The following is a 17,765-nucleotide window of genomic DNA, read 5'->3' on the forward strand; positions in this document are numbered from 1 at the left end:
TGTCACTGAGTTCTCTGTCTCCCCTCTCTGTCTCCCCATAGACTGTAAGCTCCCTGAGGGCGAGGTCTCTGATTCATTTACTGCTACATGAGCAGCACCTGCAATTGCACATCTAGTAGGTGTCCAATAAATAAATACTGAATGAATTTAAAACAGGCACACATTTAACCGGTACAAAAATCAGTTTCTACAATGTCACTTCATACACCGACCTTACGTCATGAACACTTAGCAAGGTCCTTACTCAACACCCGTCTCTCTCCCCTGACTGTCTGTGGGACAAGGCAATGTCCTGGGGTTGCCTAGGCTTCGGGCACGTGGCTCTTCTGCCCATCGGTGTACCCCTCCCCACCTCTGGCTGGCTCTCCCCTTAAGACAAGAGCGCACAGAAGGGAGGGAGGGAGGCTCAGTCCAACGACCCCCTGAATTGCCTCGCGTGTTGCTCCAGCTTGTCGGCCTCGGCCCGGAGGTGCGCCAGCGCGGCGGGGCTGGGGCGCTGCAGCACGGCGCGCTTGGTGGCCAGCGCCAGGTCCTTGAGCAGGCTGCACAGGTGGCTGCTGCCGCGGAGGATCTCGTTGCGCGCGTCCCTGTCCTGCGTCTCCCTGCACAGCGTGTCCACCAGCTTCTGCCCGATCGTGATGACCAGCTTGCTCTGCGCCACGAGGATCTCCGGGGGCTGGCTGTGGCGGAGGCTGCTGTGGAGGACGCCCATGGCCTTGAAGAGCGCCCCGAAATAGAGCCGGCAGTGTTCCGAGAGGTGGGCCTTCTTCCCCGGGTCCTGCTGCACAGGGGAGCTGAGGTCCTAGGGGAGGGAAGAGAGAGAGCAGTCGATAAGAGACGGATTCCACCGACAGGCTGTGCTTGGCCCCTTGTCCAGCTTTTGCTCGGTTGGGTAGACTTTTGATAAGAAAAGGTCGTTTTGTCTGGGAAACCCCATAGCGCAACATTTGCCTAACTAATTAATATTTATGTTTTCAAAGCACTGTTACATAAAAATTATGATATATACAACCTCATGAATTGCATTATATATAATCTCACATATTTTATACAAATATATAAAATCTTATTCAATTCTCTCAACAAACCATTAGAAGAAACACATTGGTAATGACCAAATTTACAACTTTCAAAAAATGCAAGAAAACTTGATGGTGAGATTAAAATGTTTCCTCAAAGAACAGATTTAAAAATATATATATATTTTATTGATTTTTTACAGAGAGGAAGGGAGAGGGATAGAGAGCTAGAAACATCGATGAGAGAGAAACATCGATCAGCTGCCTCCTCCACACCCCCTACTGGGGATGTGCCCGCAACCAAGGTACATGCCCTTGACCAGAATTGAACCCAGGACCCTTCAGTCCACAGGCCGACGCTCTATCCACTGAGCCAAACCGGTTAGGGCTCAAATAACAGATTTTAAAGGATTTAAAAACTCCTTTCTAACTCCTGTATCAGAGGTAGGACCTGACCCTCAAAATTTTTCAGAAGAAATCTAAGTATGCTGACATGCCTGCCTTAACATGAAAATATTTCTCTTGTGCCCGGCTGGTGTGGCTCAGTGGTTGAGCAAAAGCTATGAACCAGGAGGTCACGGTTCAATTCCCAGGCAAAGCACATACACAGATTGCAGGCTCGATCCCCAGTGTGGGGCGTGCAGGAGGCAGCCAATCAATGATTCTCTGTCATCACTGATGTTTCTCTTTCTCTCTCTCTCCCTCTCCCTTCCTCTCTGAAATCAATAAAAAATATATTTTAAAAAACATTTCTCTTGCTTGCTAATAAGGTTTTATCTATAGTTTCACTTCCATGCATTTTATTTTCTAGACTATGGAACCAGTGTCCCCCTAAAGCCTACCCACTGTAGAAAGATTTCAGCATCTAACTTAGTGGCGACCACTCCAGGGAGCATTCGAAAGCCCCATTGCTAGGTGATAAGTGACGAGAGTGAGGCTCCCTGAAGCAAAAGGCTGCCTAGAGTCTTTCAATGAGAAAAATAAAGATCTGGAGTGAGTGAAGTCTGAAACTCATTCTTCCTGTTAAACTGCATCCTGAAACTCTCCTCCACCTATGACCTCAAAATGCACAGCCCAGGAGCACTCACACGGTGCTATGGTCTGACTGTGTCCTCCCCAAATTCATATGTTGAAACTCCCCTCTCCAATATGAAGGGACGAGGAGATCGTGCCTTTGGGATGTGACTAGGACTAGGTGAAGCCATGCAGTGGGGCCCCATGGGTGGGATCAGGGCCCTTGTAGGAATCCAGAGGGCACAGCGCCAAGGCAGGCTGCAGCCTGGCAGGGAGCTGTCCCAGAACCTGACCACGCTGGTGCCCTGATCTCAAACTCCTAGCTTCAGAATGGCGAGAAATACGTGTCTGTTGTTTATAAGCCACTCCATCGACAGGACTTTGTTACAGCAGCACACACGGACCAAGATAGACAGGTAAAGGGACGGAAAGATCGGGGTGCTGGCTGAGGCAGGCCTCTGGGGGCAGGGAGCAGAGGAGGATGCAGCAGAGGCTGGAATGAGGAGCAACAATCTCCACGCTGGAATGCCAGCATCTTAGCTTGACAGTGTTAACTGTAGGTAAGTAAGAATGTGCCGTGATTCTCATCCTGGGGCGTTAGAACTGGGGGATTTCCCGGTTATCTGTCACACCGACCAGGGAGCTCTGCAGGCAGGCAGAGGCAGCGCTGGGGGTGCTGAGTGTCCACCCACACAATGGCCAGCGGTGCCCCCCACCCTGAGAGGCACTGTCCGTCTAAAGCAGTCGTTTCCCGTGTGGCCCCTGGACCTGCTGCATCAGCTTCGCTGGGAACTTGTTAGAAAAGAATTCTGGGTCCCACCCAGACCTCCTGAGTCAGACACTGTGTGTGTGTGTTGTGGGGGGGGGGCGGGGGGAGGAGCCTGTGATACACTCTCCAGTCTGAGAGGCCTGGTCTAAGGCTTACTTCATGCTGAAGAAAAGAGCAAGGATTTCAGGCCCAAAGAGAGGTGTTGGAGGCTCCGGGAATGTGGATCAGGAGGCCTGGGATCTGGTCCTCGTTTACCTCTGAGCAGTGTCCACATGGCTGGACACCGCTGCCCTCCTCCTCCCACCCCGCCCACGCCCCAGCCAGCGAGGTCGGGCTGGCTCACTGCGTCCCAGGCTTCAGCAATTCAAAGAAAACCTCCACCAGTTAAGCTCTTCCTGGCTTCCTCTTAACACCAATTTGTTTAATCTTTGTCTTTAAATGGATCCACTTATATTAATTTAAAGGGAACTTTTTAAACTGTTAAAAGGAAAACTGCTGTCATTTGCCACCAAGAAAAGGTCATCAATAAAAATAAGCACAATGGGCCCTGACTGGTTTGGCTCAGCGGATAGAGCATCGGCCTGTGGACTGAAGAGTCCCAGGTTCGATTCTGGTCAAGGGCATGTGCCTTGGTTGTGGGCACATCCCCAGTAGGAGGTGTGCAGGAGGCAGCTGATCAATGTTTCTCTCTCATCGATGTTTCTAATTCTCTATCCCTCTCCCTTCCTCTTTGTAAAAAATCAATAAAAAATATATATTAAAAAAAAAAGCACAATGGGCCCTGGCCGGTGTTGCTCACTGGTTAGAGCGTTGGCCTGTGCACTGAAGGGCCACAGGTTCGATTCCCAGTCAAGGGCACGTGCCTGGGTTGCAGGTTTGATCCCTGGCCCAGGTCGGGGTAGGTACAGGAGGCAAGCAATCAATGTGTCTCTCACATCAATGTCTCTCTTTTTCTCTCTCCCCCTCCCTCCCACCCTTCCACTCTCTCTAAAAATCAATGGAAAAAATATCCTTGGGTGATTTTTTATTTTGTTATTAACAAAACAAAATAGGGTGGGGGGAAAGGAAAACATATGTAATACTCTTTGTAATATTTTAAGCAATTAAAAAATAAATAAAAACAAACAAAATAAAACAAAACAAAAAGCACAATGATAACACCTTTGATTAAAAATAAAGAAAGAACATCAAATGTCAAAAAGTGTTGAAGAAAAATAAATAAAAACCAATCTAGAAAGAACCAAAACGGCCTTTCAGCTGTAACCAGAAGCCGAAAAAGAGAATGTCAAAGGGAGCGTGAGCCCTGGACTCTGCCCTGTGGCGCCCGCCCATGACGGGGGCAGAGCCCTGCGTCCTCTCAGGAGTGGTTGAAGATCACAGTCCCCATCCTGCGCTCCACCTGCAGGGGCCCTTCCACCGTAACAAGGAAAAACCATCACAAAACCCAAGTCTCCTGCCAGTGTCATGGCTACAATGTTGAAGGATTCACAGCAGGAAAGGTCTCCCGGAGAAAGCAGCTGATCGGAAGTGTAGGAGGGTGGTCATTCTCGCTTACCTGTGTTTCTAAGTCTTTGTTTTCATCCAATCTTTGTTCCAGGATGGGTTTTACTTTCTCTTCCAGGTTAGGCAACTTCTGAAAAAGACAATCCCTCCGAATTACCCCCTGGAATGGTTGTTTTAAGGCTGGCCAGCTCTTTCAGCCCACTTAGAAATCGAGCACTCCTCTTCATGCTTTTGTTCTGTGAACTGACTGAAGCCTTTTTCAACAAGGACGCTCTGGTCGCCCATGGGCTGAATTGTGTCTACGATATGGCCTAGCATAATGACACACAGGCCCTTTTAAGAAATATTTATTTATTTGGGAAATGCAAAATATCCACATTTCTAGCTTGTCTAGAATGTGCTGCGGCTCTTACACCACAAGGCATTTTAGCAGAAAACCAAGATACCAAGACTGAGCCCCAAAGTGCCAGGTTACCCGGGCCACTCAGCCGCAGGGACTGGCAGCTCCTGAACCAGACGTTCTTTCTATAGCATCTGAACTCAGGCAGCGGAGTTTTTCTAAGAGCAAGTGGAGTCTCGAGGCTGCTGAGACCACACACAGTTTGGAAGAGTGTTTACACGCCCTTCTTCCATTCATAAGAAACACACGGACCATGACTAGATTCATAACTTTCAAAAAAATGCAAAAAAACCTTGATGGTGAAATTAAGAAATTTGCTCATAGAATGGACTTCAAAAGGCTTTTAAAGTCCTTTCTCATCTTAGTGTCAGAGGTAAAACCCAAATCCCCAAATTTCCAGAAGACATCCTCTCTGCCTTAACATTAAAATGTTTAACTGACTTCTTTCTAAGGTTTCATCTGGAATTTTACTTTCAGGAATTTGTCTCCCAAAGCCTATCCCATCCCTGGAAGACGCTCAGCACCTGACTTTCCGGCGACCACGCCAGGTCCACGTGGAGAGCCCTTCAGGCTGCCCTGCTCAGAACCCGGACTCACCTTCTCATAGACACTGGCCCAGCTTTTCCCGAGCAGCTCGGGGCAGGGCCCGCTCTCCCTCTGCTGAGGACGAGGCGCACTCCGCTGGTAGGACTCCGTTTCCCTCCGGGGAAGCTGGATGCCTTTCGCCAGCTTGAATTCTGTCTTGGGGGCCCACGGTGGGGTCTCTTCCTTCTCACCATTCTGCTTGAAGAGGAGCCTCCCGTTGGCAATGACAATGGAGGTGAACCTCTTGATGTCTTCCGGAACCATCCTTGCCACCATGACAAACCTCTCCAGGTCATCCAGGCTGCTCTGGGCTTTGTCTGTCACAAGGACGTCCAGGGACCAGTGGCAGCCCTCCAGGCTCTCCTTGGTTTCCAGCAGGATGTGGTAGGAGTTGGAGATCGTCTGCAGCTGATCCCTAATTCTGGCCTGAAGGCTACTGCTGGGGAGGTTCCCGGTGGCCCCGCAGACTCCGCGGGCGAAATCCAGAAATTCTCTCAGGGACTCTTCGATGAGGTCGGCGGCCCTGCGGATGGCGTCGATGTTGGCCTCCAGAGAGTCTCTGAGCCTCCAGTTCCTGCTGACAAAGAGCATCAGGCCGGCCACCGAGCTGGCCACCTTCTGCTGGAGAGCCGTCGCCGTGCCCTTGGCCAAGGCCAGGTCCAAGGAGAGCTCCTTCGCCGACTCCTCCGAGGAGGAGCTGCACGAGGAGTCGGTGGACATGGAGGAGCAGGAAGACGTGATGCTGGCCCTGCTGTCAGAGCTGTTCACGGACAGTCTGTCCGGCTCAGGGGCGGGCCATGTGGCCTGTCTGGAGAGGCATGCGCAGTGAGGGTCCGAGGTCTCCCCTGAAGCCCTGTCGGCGTCCCCTGGCTCTTTTCCAGCCCGAGGGGCGCTGGGCACAGGGATAGGGATGTCATAGATGTTGGGCTTGGTGTTCTGCTGCTCCACTCGGGGAATCAGAAAGCTCAAAGGGATCTTGTAGCTGACACCCCTGTCGGAAGGACAGGCGTCCCCGGGCGCTGGACGGGGGCAGGCGGGGACTTCTGGAAGGCTGGGGTTCTGCACGGGCACATTTCCACGCAGGTGTGGGGCGAGGGACCGTGCTCTGCTGTTCGGAGGACTGTGGAAACTGGACATGGATCTGGGGAGGGCGTGGGACCCCGATTCTTCCACAAAGCCGGTAACACAGACATTTCTCACATCCGCTTTTGCTGGAGACACTGGAGTGTCATAAATCCACTCTGATTTCTGGGGGTTTGGCAATGTTTTGTAGCAGGCTCTGCCTAGGGCAACTGTTGCTGTCACGGGAGCACTCTGTCGCTGTGGAGAACCACGTAAAGTCACCAAGGTTAGTAGCAAAGAAAAGAGGTGGGGCACCTCACTCGATACATGTGCAATGTGCATGCTGCCGAGGCCCCGGAGCTCCGGGCCCTGTGCTGCTGGCCACTCCCTGCTCAAGCTGCTGCAGCGGCTCCCCCCTTACCACCCCTCCCCCGCCATTGTCTCTCCAGGCCCTTCACAGCCTGGCTCCACTCTCCTGAGAGCCTCTCTTCCCGCTGCCGTCACGCTCCCCTCACCTGCCCCACCTCCCTGTAGGTCCAGCTGCCAGGCTGCTCACCTTTCCCCGGACCCAGAATGGCCACTTTACACTGAGATATTTACTTTTGCCCAAACTGTCCCCCTGCTCTCAATGCCTCCCAACCCTTTCTTTTCCATCTAACAAACTCCTATGCATCCTGCACGACACTGCTGAGATGCCAGCCCTCCTGTAAGGCCTTCCCTGATCACCTTGGGCGTCCACGTATCGATTGCAAACATGTGACAGGATCCAGGATCAACAGGGATGACACAGATCTCAGGTTAAGGCGTTTGCCCGACATACAAATCAAAACCCACTTAAACACAGCACAGCTCTGCGGCCTAAGATAATACGAAGCATTTCTCTAAGGCAGGCTGAGCTCCTACTCTGCCCAGCACCGTGCTGGGACCCTCCCAGGGGTCTCCATGCTCGCCAGGAGTCTGCAATGGACACGGAGGCTGCAGAGGTGAGGGGACTTATCCCCCCCCCAACGGCCGCCCTGCTCCCCAACCACGGCAGCGAGGGGCTCCGAGAAATGAGGTCTGCCCCGAGGAGCTGGCATGGCACGCCTTGACCGAGCTAACTCATGGCCCGGAGGCCTGCAGGTCTGCTGCACCGGATCTCAGCAGCGGTCATACTTACGCTGGGTTGGCCGGCCGGGGGACCGCGTTCTGCCTTCCGGGGGCTGGCGGGGATGTCATATAACTGCTGCTTCCCCGGCTCCTGGGAAAGACCACAAAGCAGGACCACGTGGGTTTTTCCTTCCTGAAGCCTAAGCCATCACAGCTCTCCCACGCCCGTGCTTCTTCCAAACGCAAACACAAACCGCTGAGGATGTGGGGCCTGGGCCATGGAGCTCTGTGCTGGGTTTACGTGCTGCAGCGGGCTACGCGCTGCAGCCCCAGGAGCTCGGATGGGCTGAGACGTGAGTGGACTTGTCCTCTGATTACAGGAGGCATGCCTTACAAATTTGACGTACCAGTTACAAATAAGTTAAAAAAAAATCTAAAATTTTATCCCCCAGAGGTAATTAATGCTAATATAACCAATGATGATGTTAATACTCTGATGTACAGAGTGGGGCAAAAGTAGGCTTACAGCCCTGACCGGTTTGGCTCAGTGGATAGAGTGTTGGCCTGCGGACTGAAAGGTCCCAGGTTCGATTCCGGTCAAGGGCATGTACCTTGGTTGCGGGCACATCCCCAGTAGGAGGTATGCAGGAGGCAGCTGATCGATGTTTCTCTTTCATTGATGTTTCTAACTCTCTATCCCTCTCCCTTCCTCTCTGTAAAAAATCAATAAAATATATTTTTTAAAAAAAGTAGGTTTACAACCCAGCCAGTATAGCTCAGTGGTTGAGCATCGACCTATGAACTAGGAGGTCACAGTTCGATTCCTGGTCAGGGCACATGCCCGGGATGTGGGCTCAATCCCCAGTGTGGGGTGTGCAGGAGGCAGCCAGTGGATGTATTTTTCTCATCATTCATGTTTTTCTCTCTCCTTCTCTCTTCCTCTCTCAGAAATCAATAAAAACATATTTTTAAAATAAAGTTGGCATACAGTTTTTCATAGGGAAAATAATAAAGTAATAAATAATAATACGAGGACAAACTCTTTTGTGTATTCACAACTGTAAACCTACTTTTGCTCCACCCTGTATACCTTTCAAAATATTATTCCTAAAATGCGTCTATGTCTATGCACATGTAAGCGTGTGTGCATTGATATAAGTGTCTATTACAAATGAGAAGTGGAAGTTTTAAAGATGCTCAGCTCTCAGTCATAACATTCTGAGCAGGTCTGGCTCCCTGGCGGAAGCTGGATTCTGAGTGGGGCCAGGAGCAGGCAGACACTCCGGAGGTCATCCCTGTGACCCTGAGAGGCCCCTGGGGGAGCAGGGCCAGGGTCAAGGCTCACCTTCAAGGCAGAGGGGCCGCGGCTCTGGGCGGGCACATCATATAGAGTGAGCAACGAGGCCTGGGCCGGTCTGGGAATCGGGACGATGGCCTTGGGGAGAAAAAGAGCCGAGGGAAAGGCAAGGTCACCCCGAGTACTCCAACACACCACGCTCCCTCCCACCCCCGAGCTGTCCAGGGCGGTTCTGACTGCTGCTACCTGTGACCCCAGCCCCCTTGGGTTTATGCCGTTTACAGTCGCAGGAGCTGCAGAATCACCTGCAGCAGCAAAGGACTTCCCTGCGTGCTTTCGATGGGAGGAGCCAGCTTAGCAATGCCCAGTGTTTCTTGGGAAACTGGGTTCAGATGGCGTCATTAAGGAGCATAGCTGAGAAGCATGGTCTCGAAAGGCTTAGGAGGGAGCTCCAGGAACTAGGGCAGTGATGGCGAACCTTTTGAGCTCGGCGTGTCAGCATTTTGAAAAACCCTAACTTAACTCTGGTGCCGTGTCACATATAGAAATTTTTTGATATTTGCAACCATAGTAAAACAAAGACTTATATTTTTATATCTATTTTATATATTTAAATGCCATTTAACAAAGAAAAATCAACCAAAAAAATGAGTTTGCGTGTCACCTCTGACACGTGTGTCATAGGTTCGCCATCACTGAACTAGTGGGTCGGAGAGCGATTTCATCAGGAGAGCTGACCCTTCTCACTTGATTCCCTTCTCTGAACTTAAACCAAAATCAGATACGTTCTTTATTTGGTGACTCTAACAAGTCAGGCCAGTGCACGGTATTAAGGAAGTTGGAATAAAAAGCAAAACAAAGCTCAAGGCAGTGGTTTCCCAGGGGGAAGTGGCCAGGAGAAGGCGAGAGGGGCTCTGTTCTCTTACTTTTTTGTTTTGCTTTTAGTTTTGTTCTGTTTCTTGATCTGAATCCTGGTAACTGAGCTGTACCTTTAGGATTTGTAGGTTAAACTTCAATTTTAAAAAATGAATGCAAAGAGTAGACAGTGTTGCCGCAGAGTCAGGTAAATGCAGGCCGAGGGTGTGCGGGGGTCGCGTCCTGGGTGTTGGCAGCAGGAACGCAGACAGACATGCAGACCAACAGGGACGCTTTAATCTCAGTGTCCACCGGCCGTGTGGCCCTGGATGGCCCTCTTCCCTCCCTAGGAATCAGTTTCCTCCTTTGTAAAATGAAGGGCTGTTCTAACGTAAAGGTCCACAGAGGCCCCTTCCAGCCATCGAGACGCCTGATGCTGACACGCAGTTCCTCTGCTGTGCCGACGGGAGAAAAGTGGCATCTCTGCCATCTGGCTCATTGTTGGCCAGCCTGAATCTGGAGACAGCTGACCAGATGTAGGGGAGTCTGTGAGATGGGTCCCCTGGCCTTGTTCTAGCAATGACCACTTCTGCTCAGGGCGTGTTCCTGGGCAGCCTCCGATGCAGGGCTAACCACCGGATTACACAAGCGGGAGATATTGGCTGCTCTGTGGGTGGGGGGACTCCTAACTGGTTATCTGTCCCTGGCTTCTGTTCCTTCCTTCTTGTGTAGAAGCAGCAGCAAAATTACTTAGAATCACCAAACAGTGCAACTGGAGGTGATCCTAGAAGTGATCGGTCTGCAGCTCCCGTGACACAGAGGGAGCGAGAGAAGCGGAGAGGGGCGTTGTGACGTCTGTGATGGCCCAGGTGGGCAGGTCAACCAGGACTCCTGATCCCGAGCCCCACACGGGCTCTCCAAGACCCCCCAGCACAGAGGCAATAACAAGAGGGCGGTGGTGGTGGACAGGCAGCCGCGGAGGGAACCTCAGCGGGAATGAAAGGTAGAAAAGTCCCCCGGGGGTTTACAGGGTCCACCTCAAGAGGCCTGGCGAGGAGCCCCTGGTTTCTGAATTCCCCGTCGGCAGCTGTGGTTTCTGTCTGATTCTGCAGCCCACACGGGCCGGGGCTCTCACCGCGGACACTCTGCGCTCAAGGACAAAGCTCAGAGCGCGTGCCCTGGCCCTTTCCTGTTGAGACAGCACACCCACCCTCCCCGTTCCACCAGGTGTCAGGCTAGAAGTGCAAGTCCACGGTTAGGAAGCCTTGTGTTGTGTCAGGTCGCTCCAACCATTCAGCAACGTTCACGGGACAGCGTGTTGGGTGTTAGGGACACCTGGTGACCTGTGGGCATCCCCGCTGTTTTCCTTTTGGGAAGGGGAAATGGCTTTCGTTTTTTCCCTTTCTTTTGTCTCTTTGAAAAGAAAAATTAACTTCAGCACAGGCCCCGTGCTTTTCCTGAGGCAGGTGGGCGTGCCAGGCCTTGTCCAGGCCGAGTTCCCCAGCTGTTCCCGAGGGGGGACCTGGGTCCACCCCAGAGGCTGCTGCAGGGCCCAGCCAGCTTCCTGGGGGTTTGCAGCCGGTGCCCAAGGGGCAGCTGTTCTGTGGGACAGCTGTCTGCTTCTCTGCCTGGCAGCCCAGGGAGTCAGAACATCTGAAGTATTCAAAGCCTTTTAAGGAGTCAGCACCTCCCTGTTTGCAGATGGTGCTGGGAGCTGGTGTGCGGAGGCCTGTCTCGCAAGCATGACATTCCTGGGCCCCCAGCACATCCACGGGGAGTGGACGTTCCCTGACACCGGCCTTGTCAGGCCCTCTGCCCAGAGCTGTGCCAGGCGGACTGTCGCTGGAGCTGAAAGCAAAGGCACGGTGGCAGGGAATGCCGCCGTGGCTGCAGACCTTGCAAATCTGTTCTGTGTTCTCAGCACCTCATGAAGGCGTGGGCTCGGGAAAAAAAGCATTATTATCTTTCTCCTTTTTTGTTTTCATTCCTTCCCTTCTTTAATTTTTTTTCCACTCTGCATTGACTGGGTGCTTCTTTTTGTCTTTAAAAAAAACTCCCATTTAAAAAGAATTTCAGGTGTAATGAACACTCTGTGCTATAACACACATCAACTTCCTAATCTCTCAGTTCGTGAAATATTTACAGGTGCCCACCCCAGGCCGGCCACGGTCCTGGGCTGGGGACATAGGAGTGAATAAAATAAAGGGCCCTGCTTAAGGCTCTCTTTCACTTTCTCCTCGGCCAATCCCACTTCCTAAGGGTAACCACTGGTGGCGTGCATTTTTTCCAATGTGTGAGCACACACCACACACACACACACACCCCACATACACACCACACACACACACACCCCCCCCACACACACCACACACCACGCACCACACACACACACACACCACACACCACACTCATACACCACACACACACACACACACACACACACACACACACACACACCACACACCACACACACACAGAATTTAATTTTTAGTTTTTGTTTGCTTGGTTTTTATTTGAATGGCTCTTCATTCCCCTATATAAACACCTTGGAGAACTACTTCATCTTTTTTGTTGTTGTTGTTAATCCTCACCAAAGATATTTTTTCCATTGATTTTTAGAGAGAGTAGGAGGGAGAGAGGGGGAAAGAGAAAGAGAGAGAGAGGGAGAAGAGAAAAGAGAAAGAGAGAGACATTGATCGGTTGCTTCCCGCACCCCCCGACCAGGGCCGGGGAGCAACCCTGCAACCCAGGCGCGGGCCCTTGACTGGGAATTGAACCTGTGACCCTTTGGTCCGTAGGCTGGTGCTCTAACCACTGAACACTGGCCAGGACAAACTACTTCCTCTTTTGTTCACAACTGCATGCTAGTTTGTTGCAGGAGTATGCCCACATTTATGAACCATCTCCTATTAACAAACATTTAGGCAGCTTTGATTTTTCCTTATGACTAATAATGCTACAGTGGCATGGCCTCCCCATCCAGATATATCTGCCTTCTTGTGGATTTCTGTAGCAATTCTGGAAGTAAAATTTCTGGGTTGAAGGGAATATATATTTTAAAGCTGATGAGTAATTTCCTGCCTTCGAACCCATGGAAATCCAACTCCTCCATTTATCACTGGCTGTCCTACCGTTCCCACCTCGGGTGAAAATGGCCACCACGCATGCCCACAGCACTTTGTGGCACAGCTGGACTAAACGTTCAGTTTCCCACCGAGTGTGGGTGCCTGGAGAGCTGGGGCATCGAAGGGTGGGAAGGCCACTAAGTGGGGGCTAAACCCAAGTTCACCTCATCACACCAACGGTCTGGGTCCCATTGGCCCATTTGCTTTGATGGGCACCAGTGATTGAAGGGTGGTCCCGCCCCTGGGTGTCACACATCACTAGCCCTACCTCTTCCTTCCTTCCTTCCTTCCTTCCTTCCTTCCTTCCTTCCTTCCTTCCTTCCATTTTTTTTATTGTCTAAAGTTTTACATATGTCTCTTTTCCCCCCAATTGACCCCTTCCCCTATCCCTTCCCAGCCCGGGCAAGCCCCCACCGCCCCAGTGTCTGTGTCCATTGGTTATGCTGATATGCATGAATACAAGCCCTTTGGTTGCTCTCTAACCCCCCCTCCCCTCCCATTTGTCTCCGGATCCATCTATGCCCTACCTCTTTCATTTGGAAATATGCTCACCTGTTTCGAAAAGCTTGGCATCTTTTCACAGACGATTCTGGCGCTGGCAGGTGGGTCAGGGAGTTCGTAGACTTGGACTGTGTGTGGCGGGGGCCCCGTCACCCAGCTCTTCATCGGCTCGTACACAGGGCCTGGAGGTGGGGGGCTCAGCAGGGTGGGCACCTGGTAGGCCTCCTTGGAGCTGGCGAGAGCTTCCTCCAGGGGTCTCAGGAAAGGGGGACAGGGACTGTCTGCGGGGGCCCCCGAGAGGATTTGGAGGCGGTTGGCAGGGGCCAGGCCCTGCCTCCCGTGGAGCAAACACCTCCACCAGCCCTTGCTTTCCGGCACGTGTTGTTCCAGAATGGTCAGGATGTCTCCTTTGCAGAAAGCCAGCTCATCAGAGCAGTCCGGGTCGTTGTTATAAAGTGCCCTGGCCAAGAGTGCCTGGGTGAGAAGGGAGGAAAAATTCATTGTTGTTACCGCTGCCATCCCCCCTTGCACCAATACCGCTCAGTCAGGCACGCTGGAGCCCTTCACAATTGCTATTTTATCTCCTTTCCTCGTCCCCAGTGGCTCCGGTCCCTGCTCTTTGCCTGATTCGTTCCTACTCATCCTTGGGGTCTCAGGTGACATGTCACATCCGCAGGGAAGTCTGACCTGCACCCTGAGACCAGGTCCAGTCTCCCTAATATGCCCTCATGGCCCTGGCTTCATTTGTGGTGACTATGACCCTGGCACTTACATAGCTGAGTGACTTCCGGCTGTGTGTCCTTGAGCAAATTGGCTACTCTCTTTGGGCCTCAGGTTCCTTGTCTGCAGAATGGGAATAACAGTAACTATCTTACCCTGTGGTGTTCTTGTGAGAATTAAATGGGTTGATGTGTATAAAGCTCATTGAAGTGCAAGTACTTAGGAAGTGCTCAGTAAAGCTTGCCTGTTACTGTCATAATTATTACATCGTTCTTTGTCTGGTTCTTTGTCATTTTTCTCCTGAATTGGACTGGAAGTCCCATGTCTGCTGGGCCCATATCTCGCTTATTTGCTGCTCTTGTCCCCAGAGGCAAGCCTGGACCGGTGCACAGGGAGATGCTAAAAAAAGTTCATTAATGAACGAATGATGAAACTAGGACTCAGCGGGTTAGTGACTTGTCCTTGGTGACACAGCCAGGATGCAATCCAGTCTGTTTCCCTAATTCTCAGAGACCGGATCTTTCCATAGCTACACACTCCTAACAAAATAAAAAAAATCACCTTGTTGCCACAGCAGCGATGGCTAAGCTCCCTTCTCCTTAGAACTTTGTGCTGTAATTAAATGAAGGTAGTTTGTTTCTGTGGGGTTAATATAATCATTCCTTATTTATCAATGCATGTTTATAATAGGAGAATTAGGATATATAGGTCCCAGCGCACAGTAGGTGCTCGATGGCTACCTGGTGCGTTGATGGGTGGATAAGGGTGAGTCATGTGATGCCCCAAAGTCAGGTCTTTGGAGGGAAAGTGACACGTGGCACCAGATGACAGCTCTTATTTCTGTGGAGAGAAGGGAAGCAGGACGCTGTCCGTGACACTGGGCCCTCCCTCCAGGTGGCCTTCAGTGACAACGGCCACTACAATGTCCAGAAGATGGGCCTCAGCCTGGCTAGTCCCCACACTCAGCTCCTGTCCCTCGAATGTGCTGTGAGCAGGTTTCAAGGGAGCGTGGGGCTCCGCTTGGAGACTCCAGCAGAGACGAAGCATTTAGAGGGAACCGGGCTTTCGAATCGTATCAAGAGTATGGGTTAGCCCTAACCAGTTTGGCTCAGTGGATAGAGCGTCGGTCTGTGGACTGAAGGGTCCCAGGTTCGATTCCGGTCAAGGGCATGTACCTTGGTTGCAGGCACATCTCCAGTGGGGGGTGTGCAAGAGGCAGCTGATCCATGTTTCTCTCTCATCAATGTTTCTAACTCTCTATCCCTCTCCCTTCCTCTCTGTGAAAAATCAATAAAATATATTAAAAACAAAAGAGTATGGGTTAGAGTTCAAGACAAGTGAAGTTACATGCTACTTTACAATTTTTTCCAGTGAAATAGGCAAATACTTTGTGTTCGGTAGGAGAAGATATCCTGGAAGATTATGGTTTATTACCTTGTCAGACTTTAACCAAATTTGTACGTAGCCCTGCAACTCTATCCTAAAGTTCCTTTATTAACTGCCTACAGACACCGAGACCCTCGATGCTCTTTGACCCGGTTTTCACACTTGTCTGGTTCCCTCGTTAATCAGTTAAACAAAATCTTTGACATGAGTTCATTTTCTATTTGCACAAGAGTTACAATTTTACCTTTTGGAAAATTATACATTGCCCACATTGGGTAGAAAGGGAACACAAAAGCACAGTTTCCTAACTCCCACGAGTACATAGCACAGCCCACACTCTGAGACGTACTCGCAGGCGTCTGTGTGCCTTCAGGCAGAGCCTCGGCTGCGAGGCGCAGGTGCTCGGAAGCGTGCGGCCTGGCATCGGCTTCGCTGGCAGGTTTGCCTGTTGTGAAAGGCAGGGGTGCTTTTCCAGAGAACAATGGGCTTGTGCGGTCACCCACCCTGTGGGCACCCACAGCTAAGACAGGCAGCAACAGTCTTATTCTGGAGACACGGTAGACTTTGCACCTTCGGCCTGCTGTCTTAAGAGCAGCCCACGCCTTGAGAATGTAAAATCCCAGCGAAGGAAAGCCCTGAATATGCTGCAGTAACGTGATTCCTTCTGGTATGGTCTTTTCTTACAACTGGCAGGGACTGCCTCTGGACACCTAATGCAATCAATGAATGTCTCAGAGTTTTAATAACAAAGACCATCAAACTTTATGTTACAAAGCAAAGAATTAAACACGTGTAAGAAGTCCTGGGGTGTTACCTAGAAAGAGGAGATAACAGTGGATTCGATTGAGTGGGGACCTGTTTTGTGTTGGGTACATGGAAGTCATTATACCCATTAATCCTCAGAAGCCTTAGAGGTAGGTTTTCTTAGCTCCATTTTACAGATGAGAAAACTGAGGATCAAATGACTTGTCTATGGTGACTTGGACTCTGCTCTCCTCACATACATTACTGCATCCTTCCCCTGATAATCCATGCTCCAGACACCAGCCAGGATGATATTTTATGACATATACTAGAGGCCCAGTGCATGAAATTCGTGCAGGGGTAGGTCCCTAGGCTTGGCCAGCAATCAGGGCCAATCAGGTTCCCCGCCTCCCTGCCTCCGCCCCTCCTCCTTCCCTCGTCTCCCGCATCTGCTGCCACCTACTTCCGGTTCCCTGTCCCAACACGGGCCCGGCCCCGACCGGGCGATCAGGACCTGCCGTCTGGGGGGAGGGACCGGGAGGTTGGCCAGCAGCCCCCACTGGCAATTGGGGCCTGTGGGCTGGGGGCAGCTCCTGCATTGAGCGTCTGTCCCCTGGTGGTCAGTGCGCATCATAGTGACCGGTTGTTCCAGTCATTCCGGTCGTTCTGTTGTAACAGTCCCTTAGGCTTTTATATCTATAACTAGAGGCCCGGTGCACAAAAATTTGTGCACTCGGGGGGGAGGTGGGTCCCCCAGCCCGGCCTGTGCCCTCTCGCAGTCTGGGACCCCTCGGGAGATAACGACCTGCTGGCTTAGGCCTGCTCCTGGGTGGCAGAGGGCACGCCCAATCCCTAGGTGCAGCCCCTGGTCAGGCTCAGAGCAGGGCCGATTGGGGAGTTGGGGCGCCACCCCGTCATGCAAGGAGCAGGGAGGATCGGGAGGTTGCGATGCCACCCTCAGTCACGCTCAGGGTAGGGCCGATTGGGGGGTTGGGGCACCGCCCCCTGTCACACTCAAGGCAGGGTCGATGGGGAGGTTGCGGCGCCACCCCCTGTCACGCACAGAGCAGGGCCGATCAGGGGGTGGGGGCGCTGCCCCGTCACTCACAGAGCAGGGCCAATCAGGGGGTTGGGGCGCTGCCCCCTGTCACTCACAGAGCAGGGCCCATCAGCGGGGTTGGGGCTCAGTACCCTGTCACACACAGAGCAGGGTCGATCAGGGGGTTGGGGAGCTCCCCCAGTCACTCACAGAGTAGGGCCGATAGGGGAGTTGGGGCACCGCCCCCTGTCACACACAGAGCAGGGCCGATCAGGGGGTTGAGGAGCTCCCCCCTGTCACTCACAGAGTAGGGCCGATAGGGGAGTTGGGGCACCGCCCCCTGTCACACACAGAGCAGGGCCGATCAGGGGGTTGAGGAGCTCCCCCCTGTCACTCACAGAGTAGGGCCGATAGGGGAGTTGGGGCACCGCCCCCTGTCACACACAGAGCAGGGCAGATCAGGGGGTTGGGGCGCTGCACCCTGTCACACTCAGGGCAGGGCCAATGGGGAGGTTATGGCTCTACCCTGTCACACACAGAGCAAGGCCCATGGAGGGGGGTTGGGGCGCCACCCCTGTCACACTCGGGGCAGGGCCGATGGAGAGGTTATGCCTCTCCCCCGTCACACACAGAGCAAGGCTCGTGGAGGGGGGTTGG

At 52.2% G+C, this 17,765-nt stretch overlaps 1 protein-coding gene across 2 annotated transcripts in view; it reads right to left on the reverse strand.

Annotated features, from left to right (window-relative positions):
- Window positions 1–17,765, reverse strand: part of CASS4 (Cas scaffolding protein family member 4) — a 39,929-nt gene continuing 22,164 nt past the window's right edge. For both annotated transcript variants that reach the window (XM_005880683.2, XM_005880684.2), the window contains 6 exons: window positions 13,271–13,693; window positions 8,787–8,876; window positions 7,512–7,592; window positions 5,303–6,610; window positions 4,358–4,435; window positions 1–802 (listed from right to left, as the gene is read on the reverse strand). In XM_005880683.2, coding sequence (XP_005880745.2) covers window positions 407–802; window positions 4,358–4,435; window positions 5,303–6,610; window positions 7,512–7,592; window positions 8,787–8,876; window positions 13,271–13,693 — 2,376 coding nt within the window. In that variant the 3' untranslated portion in view covers window positions 1–406. The remainder of the gene's footprint in view (window positions 803–4,357; window positions 4,436–5,302; window positions 6,611–7,511; window positions 7,593–8,786; window positions 8,877–13,270; window positions 13,694–17,765) is intronic.

This window comes from Myotis brandtii, unplaced genomic scaffold, assembly GCF_000412655.1.
Source record: "Myotis brandtii unplaced genomic scaffold, ASM41265v1 scaffold647, whole genome shotgun sequence".
NCBI lineage: Eukaryota > Metazoa > Chordata > Mammalia > Chiroptera > Vespertilionidae > Myotis > Myotis brandtii.